This window comes from Bufo bufo, chromosome 7 (assembly GCF_905171765.1).
Source record: "Bufo bufo chromosome 7, aBufBuf1.1, whole genome shotgun sequence".
Classification (NCBI taxonomy): domain Eukaryota; kingdom Metazoa; phylum Chordata; class Amphibia; order Anura; family Bufonidae; genus Bufo; species Bufo bufo.
In genome coordinates, this window is record NC_053395.1 from 22,903,954 (window position 1) to 22,927,439 (window position 23,486).

General features: G+C 43.2%; 1 protein-coding gene across 3 annotated transcripts; it reads left to right on the top strand.

Annotated features, from left to right (window-relative positions):
- Positions 1 to 15,175: 15,175 nt before the first annotated feature.
- LOC121007837 (somatostatin receptor type 5-like) lies at positions 15,176 to 22,682 on the top strand. Of its 3 annotated transcripts, none has more exons than XM_040440078.1 (2): positions 15,176 to 15,322; positions 20,781 to 22,682. In XM_040440078.1, the coding sequence occupies exon 2, from the start codon at positions 20,807 to 20,809 to the stop codon at positions 21,797 to 21,799; it is 993 nt and encodes a 330-aa protein (XP_040296012.1). In that variant the 5' UTR covers positions 15,176 to 15,322; positions 20,781 to 20,806; the 3' UTR covers positions 21,800 to 22,682. The 3 variants fall into 3 exon arrangements, with proteins under 3 accessions (XP_040296012.1, XP_040296011.1, XP_040296013.1); XM_040440077.1 differs by having other exon boundaries at positions 15,176 to 15,318; positions 20,777 to 22,682; XM_040440079.1 differs by having other exon boundaries at positions 15,176 to 15,317.
- The last annotated feature ends 804 nt before the right edge of the window (positions 22,683 to 23,486 follow it).

The window sequence follows — 23,486 nt, forward strand, 5'->3', positions numbered from 1 at the left end:
ATCTAGAACAGAGGTCAACACTAAGGTTCAGAAGACCTCCCCAGCTGTAGACAAGCCTAAGCTTTCATCAATTAGAACTTTAAGCGCGTCATCGCAGTTTTTGAAGGGGGAGGTGTTCATATTGCCCCCTTTCCCAATTATGCTCCCTTTGACAAATCAATATGGCGATGTATGACAACACACATTTGCTGCTGCCCTTCTATCTGCTAATCGATGGGATCCAAAACTTAGACCTCACCAATCATTTATTGATGGCATTGTCTAAAGAACATCCTAAAGATAGGCCATCAATTAGAAAGCTTGAAACCAATACAATTCTGCCTGCCTGCTGCTGCCACTAGAGGGAGCTCACTGTAAAAAGTTTTACACTGTTCCCATTGAACTCAATAATAAATAAGTATGCAGTGAACTCCTCCTAATGGAAACATGGGTTTTTCGGTATTAGAACCCCTTAAAGTTAGCCCGTAAACATAGATGTAAAAGAGCTCCTATGACATGAGGTGTGGACATTCAAGAAACTGTTGACTCTTCAGAAGTCTGTATTTTGGAAACTTCAAATAGCTCTCATGAAGACATTGGGAAATTGGGCAACACCTGAGGTGCTCAGAAGACTCTCTACCTATGTTGGGAGACCACAGGGTCTTATGGTGTAATTAGCCCTGGACTCTTCGTCATTCTCAATCATGCGATGATTGATTGAGCATCTTACATTTGTTGACCAGCATTGGACTGGACCACCAGAGTACCACAGGTCCAGGCTCTGATTCCATAGTGGGTCCCAAATGTCCAGAAGAAAAAAAAACATTTGGAGCCACCTTTGGAGCCAATCACTTGCCACTACAGTCTATTTCTTTTAATCAAAATCTATTATGCTTTATTAATGATATAGGGGTTGGGCCCAGAGAATAATTTCCTCTGGTAGGCCTATGGAACCCCAGTCTGACACTGTAGGTGACATCACCAGAACCTCCTCGTCCTAGCCCAAGGCCTCCAGACATTCTCAATTATAAAATTAGTTCCTTGAATACATTTGGGTTGATGACTTTTATGAGGAACATATGTATTCAGAATTGTGACACAACCAGCGGTTGATTTTTCTTCGGGTCATGGCCCATCTGAGTAGTGGTTTTGTAATAGGCTGTGAACATCAATGTGGTTTTAATCAGTGGTTGACTTTGATCAGTCACCATTAGACACATGGAATGTTCTACAGAATCCATGAGGCTCCATGAACCTACATAACAGGCCAGGAGGGCCAGTGGGGTTAGTGGCCTCTACTACTTTGGGGCCTTCACCTCCCAGTTCTTGCCAGCGTGCCCGAGACATGATATTTTGGATATTTTTTGTGTAGAATCTGCGGTGGACTTCTGTTTGCTCTAATTTTTGGATCCTTTCTTCTTCCCAGAGATAATGAGACAATCTGGTTTACATATGTCCTCGTAACCTCTGTCTCTGTAATGGTTTTTCTCATCCAGGGTCGTTCACATATGTAAACTTCGAGTAACAAACATCTTGTCATCCTTATGATAAGATTTTACGTTCTAAAGTTTGAGGTTTGAGGCTTTCCCCATCTGTAGCAAAAGTACAACTCACCATATGCCCTGACAGCCACAGGATGGACTGACAAACACTTCTCGTCCTGCCGGGGTGACCACCTGCATGAATTGCAGGTACTGGCATAGTCCCATCACGTTCTGTGTGCTACAGAAGAGACTACCTCTGCCTGCTGCACAGACTTGCTTAGGCATTACCCCAAAGCAGGAAGGTGGTGGGATTTGTGCAAATTTACCCCAAAGTGGGTGTTTACTGAGCATTTTGGGGGTAGTCCCAGGGCAAAACTAAATTGTCTAGAATTAGATTGATAACTAGAGTAAAGGGACATTTTGAGGTCTGGTCTACTGTCTGTAAACCGAGGAGGTCTAGTTTGGAGTCTGTACTTTTTAGGGGGTCTGATCTGGGGTTTTTAAACAGAGCGGTCTAGTCTGGTATCTCTATTTTTGGGGGTCTGGGATCCATGTTTATTTAAAGGGTTTGATCCAGGTTTTCAAATAGTTTAGAAGTTTACTTATTAGTTTAGGGGGTCTTGTCTATGTTTTGTATTAGTTTAGGGGACCTTGTCTAAGTTGTTTATACATTTAGGGGGTCTGATCTAAGTTTCCATTAGCTAGGGGGTCTGGTCAAAGTTTTCTATACATTCAGGGGGTCTGGTCTAAGTTTTATATTAGTTAAGGGGGTCTGGTCTAAGTTTTCTATACATTTAAGGGGTTTGGTCTTCGTTTTCTATTAGGTGGTCTGGTCTAAGTCTTCTATTAATTCAATGGGTCTGGTCTTAGTTCTGTATTGAGTTAGAGGGTCTAGTCCAAGTTTTTTTTAATTAATTTAAGGTCTCTGGTGTAAGTTCTCCATTACTTTAGATGGTCTGATCTACGTTTTCTTTTAGTTTAGAGGGTCTGGTTGTTATGCAAGCCGGTGTGGACCCACTGCACTGCTGAATGGCTACACCCTGGAAGGAGGCATGACTAAGTAACTACCTGGTCTTCCCTAGAGCCTTTGATGGTGAAGATAGGCTTGGGCCATAAGGGTAGTTACCAGGTACCACTCTAGAGCAGTCCGCGGGTCAGTTGCAGCTGCCCAGGGGGTAAGAGATACCGGTGCAAGCACTGAGAGGAAATAAGTAGTCAGGAAGTGCGGAGTCAGGGCAGACAGCGATCAAGCAAAGTCTGTAATCAAAGTCCAAGGTCAGAGGCAGGAGGCAAACAAGCAAAATCCGTAAAATCGATAAGCAGAAACACAGAAAAGCAGAAACTTCCAAACACCTTCACACAAGGAACTAGACAAGCTAGTGACCAAGATTGCTCAGGCGCCTTCCTGGGGCAGGAAGCTCCTTTAAATACTTCCTGCAACCCAGCCGTAGGCTGGGGAGATAGAGGGCGTGTATGTGCTGCCTCACAAAGGAGGAGGGACATGCCCGTGCACACCCTAACAAACAGTACGGGACTCAAACAGGAAGTAAGCTCTGGCATGGAGTGCAGATACAACAGTTAATCTATCTGCTGCCCACGCTTGTCAATACGGTGCCCAACAGCAGGAGATAATCAGGGAGCCTGGTGCCCGTGCCCACGTTTAGGGCCAACAGCACAGGCACGGAGCGCTGGGCTGAGGCTGGTCTGTTCTCTTTTAGTTTAGGGTCTGATCTAAGTTTTCTATTAATTTAGAGGGTCCAGTCTAAGTTCGGTTTTAGTTTAGGGTTTGATCTAAGTTCTCTATTACTTTAGGGGGCCTAGTCTAAGTTTTCTATTAGTTTGTGGCTCAGGTGTAAGTTCTATTTTAGTTTAGGGGTCTGGACTAAAGCCTATATCACACAGGCTAATTGAGCAAGCGATTGTCGGGCGGGAAGCGTTCCCTCCCGGCAATCGCCTGCTCGCTAGCGGAGACCACTGCTTTTACATGCAGCGATTTCCTCTGCATCATGGGGAGAAGCGATCGCTATGCCATCGCTTGTCCTCATGCTGTCTAGTGGTTTGCCGGCGGCACATCACTATTAGACAGCACGATCTGCCGCCGACAAGCGTTGATTTTTAAACATGCTTAAAAATCAGAATTGCCCAATTAACGAGCATTTAGTCCAGACCCTAAACTAAAAGAGAACCTAGACCAGACCCAGAAACTTATAGAGAACTTAAGGCTGTATTAGACTGGCCAATATTTCGGCCGACAATTGCTAACAATTGTTAACGATCATCTTGCAGTCTAATACTGGCGCCGATTGGCCAATGAATGAGCAAACGCTCGTTCATCGGGAAATTTTGATTTTTAAGCATGCGGCAGATCATGTTGTGTAATAGCGATCTGCCGCCGGTAAACTATACAGCATGGGGATGAGCAATGACATAACGATCACTCCTCCTCATACTGTGAAGGAAATCACTGCATGTAATAGCAGCGGTCTTCTCCACTAGCTAGCAAGCGATTGCTGGGGGAACACTTTCGGCCTGTGTATTACAGGCTTAAAGGGGTTCTCCAGGAATTAAAAAAAATTTAAATATTTAAATGTTATTTTATAATAAATATATTCACAAATACCTATCATTACTTAGAATGGCTTGTTTTGTCTAGGGAGCAATCATTAGGAGAAATAAAATGGCCCCGATCCTATCAGTACATGCAAAACCTGTCCTAATCACACAGGACAAGTTACTTGTTACCACAATGAGACATAGTGCTGCCTCATCCTCCTCTCCTCATTTGTCTCAGATCAGGAATTTAAAACCACAAATCCACAATACTTTCCAGTAAAGTCGCGTACCCACGGTATGGATACTTTCCAGGAAATTCTGGAAAAGGAACTTACTGCAAAACATCATAATTAGTGTTGAGCGAACTTCTGTTTTAAGTTCGGCGTCTAAAGTTCGGCTTCCGGTTAGCGGAGAATCCCGATATGGATTCCGAATTCCGTTGTGGTCCGTGGTAGCGGAATCAATAATTGGCCATTATTGATTCCGCTACCACGGACCAGAACGGAATTCGGAATCCATATCGGGATTCTCTGCTAACCGGAAGCCGAACTTTAGACGCCGAACTTAAAACAGAAGTTCGCTCAACACTAATCATAATCTTACCAGAAAACAAGGGGAAGCATTGAAACAATTAGAAGAGCGTGCTGATCTCATTATAAGAATGGTGGATAAGGGGGGCACTTCCAAAAGTACATAAAAACATGACCCCTCCCCTACGACCGATAATTTGGGGTATTGGGTCCCTTTTGGAGAAAATGGGAGATTGGTTAGACGCCCTGTTACAGCCCTTGGTCAAAAGATTACCAGGGTACATCAAAGACACGTCCAACGTGCTTAGGGATGTGTATGGCAAATCATGGTATATAAAATATACTTGGCTAACCATCTATTCCCCATAATGTAGTTATTTTGACCTCCATGGATATAGCAAACATTCAACAGAATTCATAGACCATATCTTGGAGGTGACTACCTTTCTCATGACACAACTATTTTAGTTTTGATAAAAGGTTTTATGTGCAAACTAAAGGTGCTTCAATGGGGGCCAAATTTTCGCCATCCCTTGCAAATATTACCATGGTCATTTGGGAAGAACGTTTTATTTTTTCGGAAGATAATCCTTTTTCTGATGCGACAGTCTGGTGTGGCAGACACATCGATGACTTGCTCCTTATCCGGGGCGCCGATGTGTCAGCCGTACCGGACTTTATAAATGATGCTAATGAGAATACGTAGAATCTCAAATTAACTTATCATGCGGATCCACGATCCGTTTGTTTTTTTTAGATCTAAAACCGACAGGATTTCCAGATCAGATTATTTGTACGGAGACTTTTTCGCAAGGCGACTTCAGGAAATACTATTCTAAAAGCTAATAGTCATCACCCAATACATACGATAAAAGCTATTCCGGTGGGAGAATTCATACGTGCCCGAAGAAACTGTAGTACCAATATTACATTCCACAAAGAATGGCAACTGATTTGGCCACGGTTTGAGACAAAGAGGGTACGCAAATTGGATGCTGACTAGAGCTCTAAATAGAGCTAAAAATAATCCAGAAAGAAAAATACAATATACAAACCGACAGGGGATGCGGTAAAACCCACGCTTGTTATCACGTACAGTCGCCAGTTTCCTTTAATACAACAAGCGATAAAGAAATGTCTTCCAATCCTATATGATGATAATATCCTATATGACATTTTGAAAAATGTATGTAGCATTATGTCAAGACGACCTTCTACTATAGCTAACTCCCTGTCTCCTTCACTATTTACACGCACTCCTAGTAAACCCAAAAGTACATGGATGAAATATTTGGGTTTTACTAAATGTGGGGGACATCCCTGTAAAACATGTGAATGTTCTTACCCAACCACAGATTTTGATAATGCCACACACACTAATAGTGTCACGGGTAGAGTCACGGGAATCAAGATAGAGCGGAGGTGCACCCCCTGAGCTGCCATCCGGTCCCCTGTCCCTGCCTACTTGCACCACCCGCCCTAGGTGACGGGGCGCAACTGGGCGACAGTCCCTGACCTACTAAGTGCAAGCAGAGAGAAAGAGACAGCAGGGAAGAGGACAGCCACTGAGAAGTTACAATAAGCGGACAAGAGGTAGAACAAAAACGGAAGGCGAGGCGGGTCAACTAGCCGAGGTCAGTCCAGGAGGTCACATCAGAACAAGGGAAGAGGCAAAGACAAATCCCTAAACAAGCCGAGGTCAAAATCCGAGAGGTAGCGTCAAGGTTCAGGGAGCAGGCAGAAGAGGTGTCAAGAGGCGGATCGAGGTTCAATTCCAGAGGTAGCTTAATAACAATAAAGTACACAGCCTATAGGACGAAAATCACAGGCAACCTGTAGCCAGCAGGCCGCCTGTATTTATAGTGGGGAGTGAGGGTCATGTGACGTGGCCAGCGTCACATGACCAACAGACAAACAAGTCGAGCACCGAGTGATCAGCTCAGCGCTCAAGGCAGACCTAGGAGCAGGGAGCCTCCCAGCTAGCAAGGCCGCCCTGGGAACGAGGCCAAACACAGATCCTCGCTCCCGAAGCTAAGCAGCAGGTCTGCGGCTGATGGCGCCCCGTTACAAATAGTTTCCCGATAAAAAGTTATATTAATTGTGACAGTACGGGGGTTATTTATGTTATCGAATGTACTATCTGTGATGTCATGTATGTGGGCAGTACTAGCAGACGATTTAAAACTAGATTACGGGAGAACCTTAATTGTGTTTCTAACCCCCAAACAACAGGTATATCGAGTGCAGCAAATCATTTTATAATGGAGCACAATAGGAACCTGGCTAGCTTTCGCACATATGCTATAGAGAAAGCGATAGCTTCGCCTAGGGGTGGTAACCTAAAGAAAATAATCTTGCTACGGGAAGCTTACTGGATTTTCAGATTGAACACCCAGTTTCCATCGGGACTCAATCTGAAAAAGGAGTTGATAGTCATGTCCGGGAGGAGTATTAGTAAACAAATAAAATTAGATAATACAAACAGCAAAAATACCATTAAACTAATGGATTAAAAAAAAAAAATTATGATAGGGGTTAATAATTGAAACATAAGCCATTATTTAGTTACATCGAATAAGAATGAACAGCCCAGTATGCAATGGGGATTTTTACCTTTTGGATTTTAACAGTTTTTATAACATATGCATGTAGTGTATATTCACACGATGCGTTTCTTTCTAGGCAACTTGCTTAACACAAGGGATTCTCTTTCTTCCTTTTGTGATTTATGTATCATTCGAAATGTCCTTGAACTGTGTGGATTTTATCTAGTTATGGATTTTTGATATAAACCGTCACTCAGAGATGTATATAAAGTAAAATATCAAGAACCTTTAATATACAGAATATACAACAAGCATAGAAACAAGTTTAAAATTGAGCACAAAGAATAAGCAAATAAATATCAAGATTGTTTATAAACCACATATAATTAATAAAACACTTGATAATTCTGATATCAATTAAAAGTTCATATCAAGCATCCACCTCAATGGGTAAAGGGACTACCGCCTCAAAATAATCACGTGGGAGGTAGGATGGTATTTCCAGAAATATGTTGCAACAATGTAATGAATTGATTCAGTAACAAGTGTCACCATACTAATTTATACACATCCAACGCAGGAATATCGGGATACAGATAGTCTCCTCATAAGGCGCAATTTAATCCAGATATCTCATTGTAATGGTGCAGAACCCCAAGCAACCAGACAGAGGTTAAACAATAGTGGATTTAATAAATAAACGGCAGTACAGTCCAAACCAGTAAGCATATACAGGTAACAAATCCGAATAATAACCTGTGCAGGGAAACACCAAAGGGACAGCCAGTCACCAGGCCCAAGTTCATATGCGCAGTAGAAGTCCGTGTAACGTGGCACCTAGGGATGAGACGTCAGGATTTCCAGAGTCCGATCCAAGGTCATACACGAGACAAACTGTTCAGCAAAGATGAGGTATCCAGAGGCAGTGTCTAGAGATAAATCGAGGAAGGCAGAGGTCATGCCCAGGTAAGTCTGGGAGTGGGCACTGACCAGCCAGGGAGATCACCTTTGAAGTACCTGCTAGCCAATCACAGAGTGCCATGTGTCTATTTCTCATAGGTCATATAATGATCCTAATCCCTGACACTTGTGCGGCCTAGGCTGGTCCTTAGTCACTTAACCCATGCCTGCCCTCTAATCTACTAGAATTTGCGTGCAGGTATTTTCCCCACCGTAGCGAATAAGATGCGCGTACGTTTGGCCGCGTATCCTTTTGCGAACCTCCTCTCGACTGTGCACGCTGACGCTCGAGCGGCCCAGCATGAATACACGATCACGTCGGCACGGACGCCGGAACTGAACCCGCAGGTGATACCGGAGGCAAAACCGTGCCGCCACAAGTCCGGTCAATCTGCCTCCTAGACCCCGGCGGTCTTCCCCTCTGGCGACCATGCGGACGCACTACCGCGTCTGCCCGCAAATGAGTCGGAACCGAAGATTCCCCAGGGACATGCGTGACCTGTCCCGCTACACCAACGGGGTCCCCCGCAGGCCGAGCCCCACGAGGACCCCTGGGGGCCCCAGTGGATCGCAGAACAGGAGAGTGTCTTACACTGATAAAGTGTATTCAAGAAAACGCAGGTCGGGTGTCAATGTGTGCCATAAGTGGCGTCCCACTGGCAATGATAGTCTGGCCTCGATATCATTGCCAGTGGGACGCCACTTATAATAAAGTAATATTTAAGTAGTATTTTCATTTTCTTAATTTCCGGGGAACCCCTTTAAGTTCTCTATCACATTAGGGGTCTGGTCTAAGTTCCCTATTAGTTTAGGGGTCTGGTCTAAGTTCCCTATTAGTTTAGGGGTCTGGTCTAAGTTCTCTATTAGTTTAGGGGTTTGGTCTAAGTTCTCTTTTAGTTTAGGAGTCTGGTCTACATTTCCTATTAGTTTAGGAGTCTGGTCTAAGTTCTCTATTAGTTTAGGGGTCTGGTCTAACTTCTCTATTAGTTTAGAAGTCTGGTCTAAGTTCTCTATTTGTTTAGGGGTTTGGTCTAAGTTCTCTTTTAGTTTAGGAGTCTGGTCTAAGTTCTCTATTAGTTTAGAGGGTCTGGTGTAAGTTGTCTTTTAGTTTAGTGGTCTGGTCTAAGTTCTCTTTTAGTTTTGGGGTCTGGTCTAAGTTCTCTATTATTTTAGGGCTCTGGGAGAATCTTTATTCATGAATCTGTATTTACAGTAGATGGTCTGGCCTAGGTCTGTATAAAGGCGGTTTTGGCCTGGGGTCTGTTGGTATCAGGTCTATATTCATATTGGGTTGTTCCATATAAATAGGAGAGGCATTTTGCATGTAGCAGCGTGACGTTTGATCTCCCATATCCAAGACAAGGAAGAGAATGGAAAGACAAGAACGAGAAGGGGCTTGTTGTGTGCCAAGGGGGGGGGGGGGGGGGGGGCTTGGGAGGGAAATTTAATGTAGCAGTTATAATAGTCTATTGACTTTTCTATGTATTACACTGCTATGCTGACACTCAGAGTCTGTTCAATAACCTGTCCCTACTGTGGACCCCAGTTGCATCCCCCACCCCTTCCATTAGCCAGACTAAAGAGCCATTGCTAAGAGCTTCTGCATTCCATGGACTCCCATTAAATGCATTTAATTTTCCATTCCTCTTCCAGCAAACCGGCATAGAAAATGGTCAGGGGTCAGCAGCTGACTGATAGCAGATGGTCATATTGGGTTCCAGCAGTGGGACTAGATAGTTCCTGGGGAGAGGTTGTCCAAAGGTGCTGTATATTCTGGTTGCCTCCTTACATTGACACTCTATGGGGGGATAAGTCAGAGGATAACACTGCTTCATTCTTCTCCAAGGGATGGAAAATTAATGGGTTAAAACAACAGGTCATCTTGTCCCAGAAAGAGGGTATAGTGGTATTGGTTCTTGCTATAAGCCTGCTACTGTTCCTTTAAGATCCTATTAGTCACAGCAGTGTACCATGCTCCTTTAAGATCCTATTAGTCAGAGCAGTGCACCCTGCTCCTTTAAGGTCCTATTAGTCAGAGCAGTGCACCATGCTCCTTTAAGGTCTTATTATTCACAGCAGTGCACCCTGCTCCATTTAAGGTCCTTTTAGTCACAGCAGTGTATCATGCTCCTTTAAGGTCATATTAGCCTCAGTGATGCCCCATGCTTTTTTAAGGTCTTATAAGCCAAACATGTGCACCATGCTCCTTTAAGGTCCATTTAGTCACAGTGGCAGTGCCCCCTTCTTCTTAAAGGTCCTGTAAGCCACAGATGTGCACCATGTTCCTTTAAGGTTCTACCAGACACAGCAGTGTGCCATGCTCCTTTAAGGTCCTGTTAGCCACAGTACAACAGCAGTACACTATACATTTGACTTGACCTCAATAACTTCCATTCCGAGAACAGGCTGCTTGTTGCTCATCTGATCACATGTCTATTTTCCTTCTCTCCTTCCACAAATCCCAATGTTTATAAAGTCATCAGACCCTTCTCCACCAGTTTACATGGGAAGTAGAAGATGATGTAAGGCATATGTCTGCACATGATCACACATGACCTGGGAAGGAAGCCAATTCTGCAGGACAAGCTCTTGGTCTCCATTCAGACTCCTCCGACATTCCCACACTTGCTTTAAGGTGCTTGCACAAGTCTTGAGGATCCCACACTGGGAATCATGTATGCAAGTCCCGACCCTTTGCCCTCAGAGACATTATTATTGGCACAAGCTGGACGTGGGTGAGATGATGGAGCTCAGGAGGCCTGCAGAGCAGTACGAACATCCTGGGAACTTTTCCCGAGCAGGAACTCATCCTTGTAGAGGAATGTGGGAGAAAGATGAGGCAGAAAATGTTCTGATATTCTTTACGCAGCTGTAGCTATCTTGTCTACAAGTACATGACCCTACCATAAGGAGTGGGCATCCCACCGGATTATTATGCCCTGGTGGTTCTGGTCACAGCAGAAGTGACCCATCAGGAGACCAAGGGCTTGGATTTCCTCATATGATGAGGTCTTACCAGAAGATGGTCCATGGTATCAAGCGGAAGACCTCGAGTGGTAGGGGGTCCACCTGTACCTGCTGATCCTGACAAGGAAGGAGATTTAAGGGCACATTTACTAATGGACTTGTGACACTTTTAGGTGTAAGAAGTGACGCAAGTGCCATTTTGTGTCCGGCCACGCGACACACTTTTGGCGCACGGACAGTTTTATGCCTTGTACGCCAGCCAGTTGGGCGTGAAAAGGGTGTGTCGGGGGGAATGATAGGACCCCATCCCCAGCAAATTTACTTACATGTATGCCTGGAAACAGGCGCAAATGTAAGCTAAAAATGACGTCAGACAGGGGCTGGGGTAGTTTTTGCTCCACACGCACAGACTGCCACAGATGTGCCTAATTTATAATGAGGTGCACACCTCGACATAAATTAGACATATGTAGCGGCATCGCAGAATGGGAAACGACAACCGGCGTAAAAATCCGGTCTTAGTAAATGTGCCCCTTGGTTTTTTTTTGTCACACGCTGCACAGTAGGTGGCCTGTGACCACTGCATGGAAAAACAGTCAAAACACCCATTTCACACATGGGGAGATTTATCAAACTGGTGTAAAGGGAAACTGGCTTAGTTGCCCATAGCAACCAATCAGATTCCGCCTTTCATTTTCCAAAGGAGCTCTGAAAAATGAAAGGTGGAATCTGACTGGTTCCCATGGGGAATAGGCCACTTTTCCTTTACACCAGCTTTGATAATTCTACCCTATAGCCTCACTTTATTCAACAGTTTTACCATGAAGGGGCAGATAACAGGGGCAAATGTATGAAACGGTCCAACAGGAAGATTGTATTTGTTGCCCATAGCAACCAATCACAGCCCAACTTTCATTTTTCCACAGTAGAATACAAAATGAAAGCTGCTCTGTGATTGGTTGCTATGGGCCACAAAGAGACTCTTACTATGAGACGGTTTCATAAATCTGCTTGGTGCCCTGCAACGGCTTCAAACACACATGGAAACGCCCTCTTACGCGTGGGGCTTCAATAATTCTCACCCATTTCGGTCTAGGATAGCTAGAAATTACTGGGACTGTCTCGGAAAATTAAAGACAGTCCTTGTAAATTCAGGATGGTTGGCAACTATGAGTTGGCAAATCTCTTGTTGCGTCAGAGGCCTCCCGTGATCGGAAAGTATCTCACCATACATTTTTCCAGTGCATGGTGATGGTCAGTTGGGGGCGGTGCTACGTGCAATAACAGTGAAAGGGTCGTGACCTGTGAAAACGGGCGTGTTTATGCCCACATGTGCCGCATTCTCCTGTCTTACAGGGAGCTGATAAGGATGACTTATGCCTTGTGTAGATTTTCTACTGTAGGATTTTCTCTATCCTTGTCATGCTCCGCCCCACATAAGGAGTAAGGTGTAGCATATTACTTTTGTTCGGAGTGCCCCTTTATGAATGCATACAGTGAAATGCTATTTCTGCACTACCACTTCAGGCCTATAGGTGGTGCTGTTCAGCTCAGCTTTGGCTCTAATGGTCGTGCCTCTTCTTGTCCCTCACCCTCAGACTTGTTATTTTAGTGAAGCATGCAGCATTCCCGAGCCCAGGTGTGGATCTTCTGCTGCCAAATCCCAAAACTATACAAAAGCAGTCAGGAAATCATGGCAAATCTGAAATGTGCATTAATGTGAAATCCCCCTTCCTCCCCCCCCCCCCCCGCCCCCACCCCATGCATGAACGTCTTGCAAGGAACATCTTGGAAAAACATCAGCAGGAGGTAATAAGAGAGCAGCAGACATCTGCCAGGACATAGGAACACCTGAAGGGCAGCATCTGGTCAGGGCATCCACCAGGCCACTTACTCCATGAGGTTGGTCACAAGGTCAACATGTGCAAAAGTAGGGTACAATGCACACTGTTAATTCCATGGACCTTGGTTGTCACCCAGCTTTTCCAGAAACAGATAAATGAAATTTCAAATAACTTACCCAGAGCGGGAAAACAGAAGGAATGGAAGCGCTTACAGGGGTTGCTGATCTGGACAACTCCCATCCAACTGGTTCTTATCACGAGGAAGCTGCAAGCTGTTTCCTATTTCTCCTGCAGCTCCTCCGCAGGACAAGTGTGGTATTACATGGCACCCATTCAAATGTATAGACTGTATTCTAAGTGAAATAGTAATAATATATTCTGCAGCACTGCACAAAGATATTTACATTGGCCCACACTGGTCCTCACGATCTAAGGATATACATCACAATTTCAATTTTTGTATACATTAAATAGATAGTAAAAACATGATGTGAACCCACCATAAAATCCAAATAAATCTATTTGTATGTTTTTGGAGCTTAGGAGGAACCAGAGGAAAACCCACAGAAACATGTGCAGAAGATGAAAACGCCTCGCAGATTGGTCAGATTCGAACCCAGGACACCAAGACAACAATGCTAATCACTTTTAGTAATGGTCACAAAACAGTAAAATTCCATTAAACATGTAGTAATAATAATAATATCTATATAAAAAAATCAGTGTCTGTCTGTCCTCTACAGGCGCCTGAACTGTCGGACACCAAATTTGACACCTAGGTGGTACACTGGGTGTCTGGGAAGGTTTTTGTAAAGGTCTCAGCTCTCCAGGAGGTACCGTTCTTGAGATATCCTCAAAATCTGATGCCAATAGAAGCTAGCAGGTCCTTCTGTCTTGACATACACAGTTACACCAGGTTTACATAACAGCTCAGCCATTTTTCTTCCCTGTCATAAGTAACTGTTAAAGGGGCAGGGAGCTGTTAAGAGGGTGGGGCGCTGTGGAGGTCACTGTGAAGGGAGTGGGGTAATGTAGAGGTCACTGTTAAGGGGATGGGGTGCTGTGGAGGTCACTGTTAAGGGGGTGGGGTGCTGTGGAGGTCATTGTTAAGGAAGCAGTGTGATATGGAGGTCACTGTTAAGGGGGCAGGGTGTTGTGTAGGTCACTGTTAAGGGAGCAGTGTGATATGGAGGTCACTGTTAAGGGGGTGGGGTGCTGTGGAGGTCATTGTTAAGGGAGTGGGGTAATGTAGAGGTCACTGTTAAGGGGGTGGGGTGCTGTGGAGGTCATTGTTAAGGGAGCAGTGTGATATGGAGGTCACTGTTAAGGGCGCGGGGTGCTGTGGAGGTCATTGTTAAGGGAGTGGGGTAATGTAGAGGTCACTGTTAAGGGGGTGGGGTGCTGTGGAGGTCATTGTTAAGGGAGCAGTGTGATATGGAGGTCACTGTTAAGGGCGCGGGGTGCTGTAGAGGTCACTATTTAGGGAGCGGGGTGCTGTGGAGATCAGTGGGGTGCAGTGGAGGTCACTGTTAAGGGAGCAGTGTGATATGGAGGTCACTGTTAAGGGCGCAGGGTGCTGTAGAGATCACTGTTAAGGGAGCGGGGCACTGTGGAGATCAGTGGGGTGCAGTGGAGGTCACTGTTAAAGGGGAGGGGCATTGTGGGGGTCACTGTTAAGGGGGGTGGTGCTGTGGTGGTCACTGTTAAAGGAGCAGGGGGCTGTGGAGGTCACTGGTAAGGGGACAGGGCACTGTGGAGGACACTGTTAAGGGGGCCGGCCCTGTGGAGGTCACTGGTAATGGGGTAGGATGCTGTTGAGGTCACTGTTTTTGGGGAAAGTTAAAAATAAATAGTGTGTAACTGCCAGGGTATATAGAGTGACTTATGATTTCCCTGTAAAAAAACAAAACAAAAATGAGGGCATGGACTGGCCTCCTGGGCACCAATAAATACAGAAACTGACCAACACTTCAGACTCGGGCAGTGCCGGCTACTTTTTCTAGTAATATATACGGTGCAGATAAAAACTAAAAATTAAAAGTGTGAAATTATACATTGAGGTTAGATATGTTAAAACTTAAAAAATCTGTGAGGATAATCTGTCAGTCTCCCTGATACAAGCCGTGCATGTCCCACTGCTAGGGTTAATAGCTCTGCTCGTACTGGGAGGGGGGGGGGGGTGACAAGTACAGACCCTGATAACACACCCGACCAATGAAAATGTCTCCTTTCCCCTCCCTGGACCCCTCCCAGCCCCCTGAGCACTTTTAGCTGAGGAGGGGCACACACAGTATGGGGTGGGATGTGTGTTACCAGGAATCATTCCAAAAATATGAATGGAGACGAGGAAATTCCCTGAGCATTAAAGCAGCGGAGTCAGGCGAGCCCACAGCCAAAAATCCTACTGCACTCATCCTGTGCTGACCGCTGGTACCTGGACACCCTATCCGTCAGGTAAGTCGCCCCATCCTCACCTGCCGCTGCCACCGCTGCTCCTCCACCAATTTATTTTTATTTATTTTTTGACATTTCACTTCTGTTTCGAGTCAGATTATGGATTTGAATGATTTTCTACACTGAAAGGGGTGCAATTATTTTTGCAAAGAGTTCATATGACTTTTTTAAAGTTTTTTTTGTATATTTTTATATTTAGAATTTAGTGGGCATTTGCACCATTTATGAAGGGTTGGAGGAAATGTCTCAGGCCCATGACATCTGATGTAAAAGGTCTCATGGTGAGAAAATGTCTCAGTATAAAGAATATATGGCATGAGTGACACTTCATGACAGACGTAAGTTTCTTCTAGAGTTTGGAGGGGTTGAGAAAATGTCTCTGTATGAAGAAATGTCTCATGTTGAGAAAATGTCTCCGTATAAAGAATATAAGGTATGAATGAAACTTCATGAATGGCGTAAGTGTCTAATAGAGAAAATGTCTCGGTCATGCAACATTTGGCGGAATATGTCTCAAGGATTTTGTCCCTCAGCCGTTTCTACATACATTTCTTCTGGGTGTTAGGTGTCTAAAAATGTCTCAGAGGTGACGTAGGGTTAAAAATGGGAGGCACGAGAGAGCCTCTACTGAGGTTTTCATGTTTTAGATGTCATTTTGGCGTGAGAAAATGTCTCAGCCGCACGACAGACCAGAGTAGATTTATCAGTCGTACCATAGGAGTCGTCAAAAATGGTGCCAATGGTGGCAAATTTCTTAAAGTGACGCACACAGTAGGATAGAGATGACAAAACACGACCGGCGTGTTAGAGACATTTCTCTTATTTACATACTCTGATGGCTAACGCACATATACAGCAATAATGGCGTACAGCAGTAATAAGTTTGGCGCATTTCATCACTTTTCTAAGCCCCTCCCATTTTACTACAATTTTACCGTTATGGGTGGGGCTCTTGGGCAGGGTTTGTACATTAAAGCTAGCCCCGCAATCGGTTCTTTGCTACAGGTCTAGGGTTCGCAAAACCCAGTGATCAGCTCTTCAGAGAAGATGCAACTGACCATACATGTCGCCCACTATAGACGGAATATGGTATTATATGCTGGCCAAAGAACCGCTCTTATAGTATCTAATAGAGGTGGGACCTGAGTGGGGATCTAATCTATGATGTCAATATGCCCCCCCCCCCCAATTCAGTTTATATAAATGAGTTGTCCTTTCAACGTGGGGGTCCTCCATAAATACCATACAATACTATTGGCAAGAAGTAAATCTCAGCATGAAATATTTTACATAGAGTTATTTCCTAAAAGTGTATGGCCTCTTTAAATCTTAAAGGGATTGTCCATAACATCCATCCCACCAAAGTACCTCAATCTGTAATCATTTCCTAAAGAATAGGGCCTTAGAGGGATAGTCCATAGCATCCATCCCATCAAAGTTCCTTAATCTGTAATTATTTCCTAAAAGTGTATGGCCTCTTTAAATTTTAAAGGGATAGTTCATAACATCCATCCCATCAAAGTTCCTCAATCTGTAATAATTTCCTAAAGTATAGGGCCCCTTTAAATCTTAAAGGGATTGTCCATAACATCCATTCCATCAAAGTTCCTCAATCTGTAATTGTTTCCTAAAAGTATCTAGCCCCTTTAAATCTTAAAGAGATAGTCCATAGAATCCATCCAATCAAAGTATCTCCATCTCTAATTATTTCCTAAAGAATAGGACGCCTTTAAATCTTAAAGGGATTGTCCATAACATCCATCCCACCAAAGTACCTCAATCTGTAATCATTTCCTAAAGAATAGGGCCTTAGAGGGATAGTCCATAGCATCCATCCCATCAAAGTTCCTTAATCTGTAATTATTTCCTAAAAGTGTATGGCCTCTTTAAATTTTAAAGGGATAGTTCATAACATCCATCCCATCAAAGTTCCTCAATCTGTAATAATTTCCTAAAGTATAGGGCCCCTTTAAATCTTAAAGGGATTGTCCATAACATCCATTCCATCAAAGTTCCTCAATCTGTAATTGTTTCCTAAAAGTATCTAGCCCCTTTAAATCTTAAAGAGATAGTCCATAGAATCCATCCAATCAAAGTATCTCCATCTCTAATTATTTCCTAAAGAATAGGACGCCTTTAAATCTTAAAGGGATTGTCCATAACATCCATCCCACCAAAGTACCTCAATCTGTAATCATTTCCTAAAGAATAGGGCCTTAGAGGGATAGTCCATAGCATCCATCCCATCAAAGTTCCTTAATCTGTAATTATTTCCTAAAAGTGTATGGCCTCTTTAAATTTTAAAGGGATAGTTCATAACATCCATCCCATCAAAGTTCCTCAATCTGTAATAATTTCCTAAAGTATAGGGCCCCTTTAAATCTTAAAGGGATTGTCCATAACATCCATTCCATCAAAGTTCCTCAATCTGTAATTGTTTCCTAAAAGTATCTAGCCCCTTTAAATCTTAAAGAGATAGTCCATAGAATCCATCCAATCAAAGTATCTCCATCTCTAATTATTTCCTAAAGAATAGGACGCCTTTAAATCTTAAAGGGATTGTCCATAACATCCATCCCACAAAAGTACCTCAATCTGTAATCATTTCCTGAAGAATAGGGCCTTAGAGGGATAGTCCATAGCATTCATCCCATCAAAGTTCCTTAATCTGTAATTATTTCCTAAAAGTGTATGGCCTCTTTAAATTTTAAAGGGATAGTTCATAACATCCATCCCATCAAAGTTCCTCAATCTGTAATAATTTCCTAAAGTATAGGGCCCCTTTAAATCTTAAAGGGATTGTCCATAACATCCATTCCATCAAAGTTCCTCAATCTGTAATTGTTTCCTAAAAGTATCTAGCCCCTTTAAATCTTAAAGAGATAGTCCATAGCATCCATCCAATCAAAGTATCTCCATCTCTAATTATTTCCTAAAGAATAGGACGCCTTTAAATCTTAAAGGGATTGCCCATAACATCCATTCCATCAAAGTTCCTCAATCTGTAATCATTTCCTAAAAGTACCTAGCCCCTTTAAATCTTAAAGAGATAGTCCATATCATCCATCCCATCAAAGTATCTCCATCTCTAATTATTTCCTAAAGAACAGGACGCCTTTAAATCTTAAAGGGATTGTCCATAGCATCCATCCCATCAAAGTTCCTCAATGTGTAATTATTTCCTAAAAGTATCTGGCCCCTTCAAATCTTAAAGAGATAGTCAATAGCATCCTTTCCCATCAAAGTACGTCAATCTGTAATTATTTCTTGAAGTACAGGGCTGCTTTAAAACTTAAAGGGATTGTCCATCACATCCAATCCATCAACGTTCCAACATCTGGAAATGGAAGGCTCAGAAAGTTTCCCTTTTGACCGATGATCAGGACGTCTATCTGATTACGTTCAAAATCCAGGGTTATGGGATCCTCTGGCATTGTCCTAGCCTGTAGATATACAGTATCTTCTGGGGGGAGAGGGAACAAAGGAAAGCTGCAAACATTTTTGTGGTGGAATTTTTTGAACTTTTGTGAAAATTTTTTGGTAAGCTGGATTTATGAGGTTTTGATGAAATCTTTGCAAAATTGACTTCACTGTTGCAGCCCTTATGGGGCCTCTGGATGGCTGAGACGGGCACGTGCCTAGTTTGCTTGACTGCAATTAGAATGTTTTTGTTGCTTGCGTTGTCTCCTGGTCATGTGGGCTGGGGGGGGACAGGGGACGATCGTATTCTCTTTATCGGTATTGATCAAACAGTCTGGTTAAGTCGAGAACAAACTGAAACATAAACAGCTCAATAGTCCTCAGACGTTATCAGGAATGCCATTGTTCTGATCTGTTGCCTCGCCTTGTGTGCCTAGTGTCACTGAGACCTGCAGGTGCCGCTTATCTCAGTCTGACCTTTTTTATTTTACATCCTGGAGTATGACCTCCATGGCTATAACTATCCCAATGCTTTGCTGAGACAGACCCCTATCTATAGGAGAATGACTCCTCTTGGCCTATCAAGAGACTGCTCAAGAAGACACCTTTATATGGGCCATATTTGTAAAAAAAATTCTTATGGGATTCATGTCTGAGGGAAAACTTTCTATAGTTACCAATAGTAAAATACACCATACAGCGCTCAAATACTGCTATACAGTGCAGTAAGGGTGTTTAAAGTGCACCTGTCAGTACAATCAACCCTACTGAACCTGGTAGAGTTGATCCTTCTGATTAAAATGATACCTGTCTTGTGAAAATTGGTTGTGGCTTTCCCGAGAAAAACGACTTTTATTCTTTATGAGAATGAGTGCTTCAGGGCTCAGAGGGGCGTGGCCAGCACTGGAAAGCTGAGAAGGACTCAGTGGATAGGCCCCGCCCCTTGATGTACTGAGGTCTCTTTTGCCTATATATTAGAAAAGTCTTATTTGTTCGGGAATGCTGCAGCCGATTTTCACAAAACAGGTATCAATTTAATCAGTAGGATCAACCCTACCAGGCAGTATGTCTGGTTTAATAGAGTTGGTAATCCTTAAATAAACTCTCTTGGAAAAATGTTTTTGGGTCAGATTGTAACATATATCAGGTAATTAGTATTGCAGTAAAAAAAATTACTCCTGATTTATCAGCCTTGGTTCTGTTCCTTCGTTGGTCCATGTGATTCTCCAAATATTCTGCAGAGCTGTACAGTTCATTCTTCAGCTCGACTGACAATATAATTTCCCTATTAAAACTACACAAAAAAGAAGGAGGGTGTGGATACAAACCACATAAGACCCCCATCAACTGAACCCGCTGATCTTAGTGGGACTAGCTCACTACTTGATGTGTATGTATAAAGACCACACAGCTCTCTCCCAATGGCAGATGTTGGGGAAAATAAGTATGAAGCAGATGGATTTCAACATGTCTGATCCTTTTGTTCTCAGGGAGATAAGACGCTGCCAGAGAAGTATGTGAAAAGTTTACTTCCCTTAGCCCATTCAGAACATGGTGGGTCAGGATGAATAGCTCACAGCCCACAGCTCTTCGAGTATATGGTCAGATTTTTCTTACCAGGCAACCTCTTTCAGCAGAAACAACCCCTTCACACGGGTGATTTTCCATAGAGAAGTCACAACCAGTCTTCCTCTTTCTTTACATATACCACCATATAATAAATGGATGACTTGAGTCCACTAGAAGTGCAGCACTCCATACTAGCTCATAGAAGAGAGTCCGAAGTGTTGGACCATCTCTAAGTCCATATAAGCTTAGTAGGCCATACAGACAGGGGTTGTCTTCATGAAAAAATATAATTTTTTTTAAGACAACAGTGGGCCTTAGCTGACAACCATCCTACCTCCTCCATAAGCAAGGTGTAATATTTTGCGACAATACTTTAGGCGTTGACCTCCCCTGTTGAGCACAAACTCAATCCTGTAAGTACTAATTATACCTATATTGATGTCTTGATGTTTGATTTTCTTTTTCCTTTTTTAGAAAATCGTGAAATTCTTTGAAGGAAAATGGAGGACGATATGGATGCCTTTTTCAACTTTAGTTTCATCTCTGACAACTTAACTTTCTTGATAAATTCAACATATGACTTTTATTCTCCTAATGTCAGTACTATAGCCCTCATCCCTTTCATAATAGTGTGTTTGGTGGGCCTCCTCGGCAATGTTTTGGTCCTCTCTATCATTTTTTGGTCCAAGAAGATGTGGAGGACCATGAATGTCTTCGTCTTCTGCCTGGCACTTGGAGACTTGCTCTACATGTTATGCTTGCTGATTCTTGTCATTGAACTTATGAGTCCCTTGGGAACCTTCCTGTGCATACTCTACTGGATTCTCACAGCTCTAACTACTTTTTCCAATGTCTACTTTTTGGCCATCATGTCCATCAGTGTCTTCTTGCAGATGTACTTCCCAGCCCTCTCGAAAAAGCTCAGCATTAAAGTTGCTGCATTGACCAGTCTAGGAATATGGATAACGAGTCTTCTGCTGGCCATCCCCTTCTTTATCTATGCTAATGTGGATGAGTACTCCAACTGCCTGATCCACTGGCCAGATAGCATCTGGAACATCATCTTCACATCTTACAGGTTTGCACTTGCATTTTTAGCTCCACTGATATTGATTACTGTCTTTCTCATTCTTACCCAATGTCGGGTTCGAAGGCAAGACCAAACCATGGATTCCACAGTGACCATCGTCAAGGAAGATATGGTGATGATCATGGTCCTCTCTCTGATCTTCATCATCTTCTGGCTTCCAACTCATGTTCTCGAAATCATGTCAGGACTCACCTCCGATGGGCAGTTTAGTGATGGAAGTTACTACGCCATCAGCATCGTACCTTATCTGAAAAGTTGTGTTTATCCCTTCGTCTATGGATTTCTATCTAGAGGCTTTAAACACTGGTACAACAGAATTTTTTGTTGCAAAAAAGTCCATGAAGGTGACGACCCTCCAAAAAATTCCAACGAGCGACAAGAAGATAAGTCTACTGCATGTTAGCCTTCTTCATCTTCACCTTCGATTTGTATTGGGACCCACCCCATATACTTGATAGATCATTGTGATGACCCCTGTCTAAATCTCTTGACAGAACGAATCATGTCTATCATTATGAAGGACAACCAGCTGAATATTTTGCTTAGGGTGGTCACCATCCCTGGGCCAAGGGAAGTTCCAGTCGGCCACTGATTGTGGCAACTATTATGGCAAAAACAATCATAGTTGTGACCCTTGCTAAAAGTTCAGAGACTGCACAGAAGACATTGTGCCCTGTGTACAAACCAAAAAGGACATACCGACAGCTTCCTTTTTTTTTTTATAATTGACCAAAAATTAACCGATTTTGGATTACACAGGCAGTAAAGGTGACACTAAGCATTTTTGTATTGTATCTTCTTCATTAACTTTAAGCTGTTTTCACTTTATTATCGGTTTACAGCACTATGCAGTGCAGAAACACCTAGAAAGTGTCAGCAAGCTGTTGTTGACTGATCTGCCATTCTGCTACATTAGATATTCATAACATAAGGGAACATTTTCATGTATAAGCAAGCACTGACTATGTGGTATTGAGATGAACTCCCCCGAGTATTCATACAAGCCATCAATAGAATAGCAATAAACCCATAAAAAAGTACTCCAAGTGACAGCCTGCTTGTTGATGGTTTCCAGGTATCCAAAGGGGATTTTTTTTTTCCACCCAATGTTTACTGTAAATAATTTTGCTTTCATATTATCATATAAAAGGAATATATAAACCCAGTACATGTTATTACCGTACGCATTCTCTTCACATACAAGCTTGCGGGGTCATGTCGTGGATTCTGACTCCGACATCTGGAATCTGAATAAAATTATTATTTTCATGGTATTGTTTTTGGAATTTGGCCTTTCGTTTCCGTAACTTCACAAAACCACTTAATAAATCTCTGGGCGGACCTTCTGTCTACTCTCAGGATGTTCTTGATGGGATCTGGAGAGCGTGTTTTCCCTTAAAGGGGCAGTATTAGTATAACCTGTAATGTATTCATCTGAATCTTTGCTTATTCTGGACTTAGGAGTCCAGTGGGCGGTCCTGATAGTGATTGGCAGCTATCTTCATAGGCGTGTGTGAGTAGAACCGCCCACTGGACTCCTAAGCTCAGAATGAGCATCAATTTAGATCAATAAGCTACAAGTTCTCCTGAATCTTTTCTTACCAAGTGTTACATTAATCTGCTCAGCTCCTCCCGTTCTATAACGTGCCGTCTGCGGACATCAGAAGGACGGGTTCCCTTTAAGACATTCCTAGGGTTGAGTAGTAGGAAAAATCTTTTTCTGACTTTGAACTGGATGAAGGCTCAAAATGCCTGGGGTAAAGTGTGGAGATCACCGGTGGTGAGAGGTAGACGTCTCTTTCCATTCCTCGATCTCATACTTACAACAGCTTGGACTTTTTTCAGTCTCTCCTCGCAGATAAGATCTCGGCTATAATGTCTATAAAGGCAAAATTAAGTAGAAAACAGTGGAAATGGTGAAGCCGTTTTTCTTCTTTGCTCGGTATGATGCTTCCGTTTTGCTTCTTTGCTCGTTGAGATGCTTTCAGAGATCAGTAAGCGCGCCGGGCGGCTCTTGTAAATGCTGCCGATCCATTAGCTTCCGATACAAGTAAAAGAAACACTTCGGTACGTTGCCTGTATTGTCAGCG

Excerpts from the sequence above, each read along its gene's own strand:
- LOC121007837 (XM_040440078.1), top strand. The coding sequence starts at position 20,807 with ATGGAGGACGATATGGATGCCTTTTTCAACTTTAGTTTCATCTCTGAC.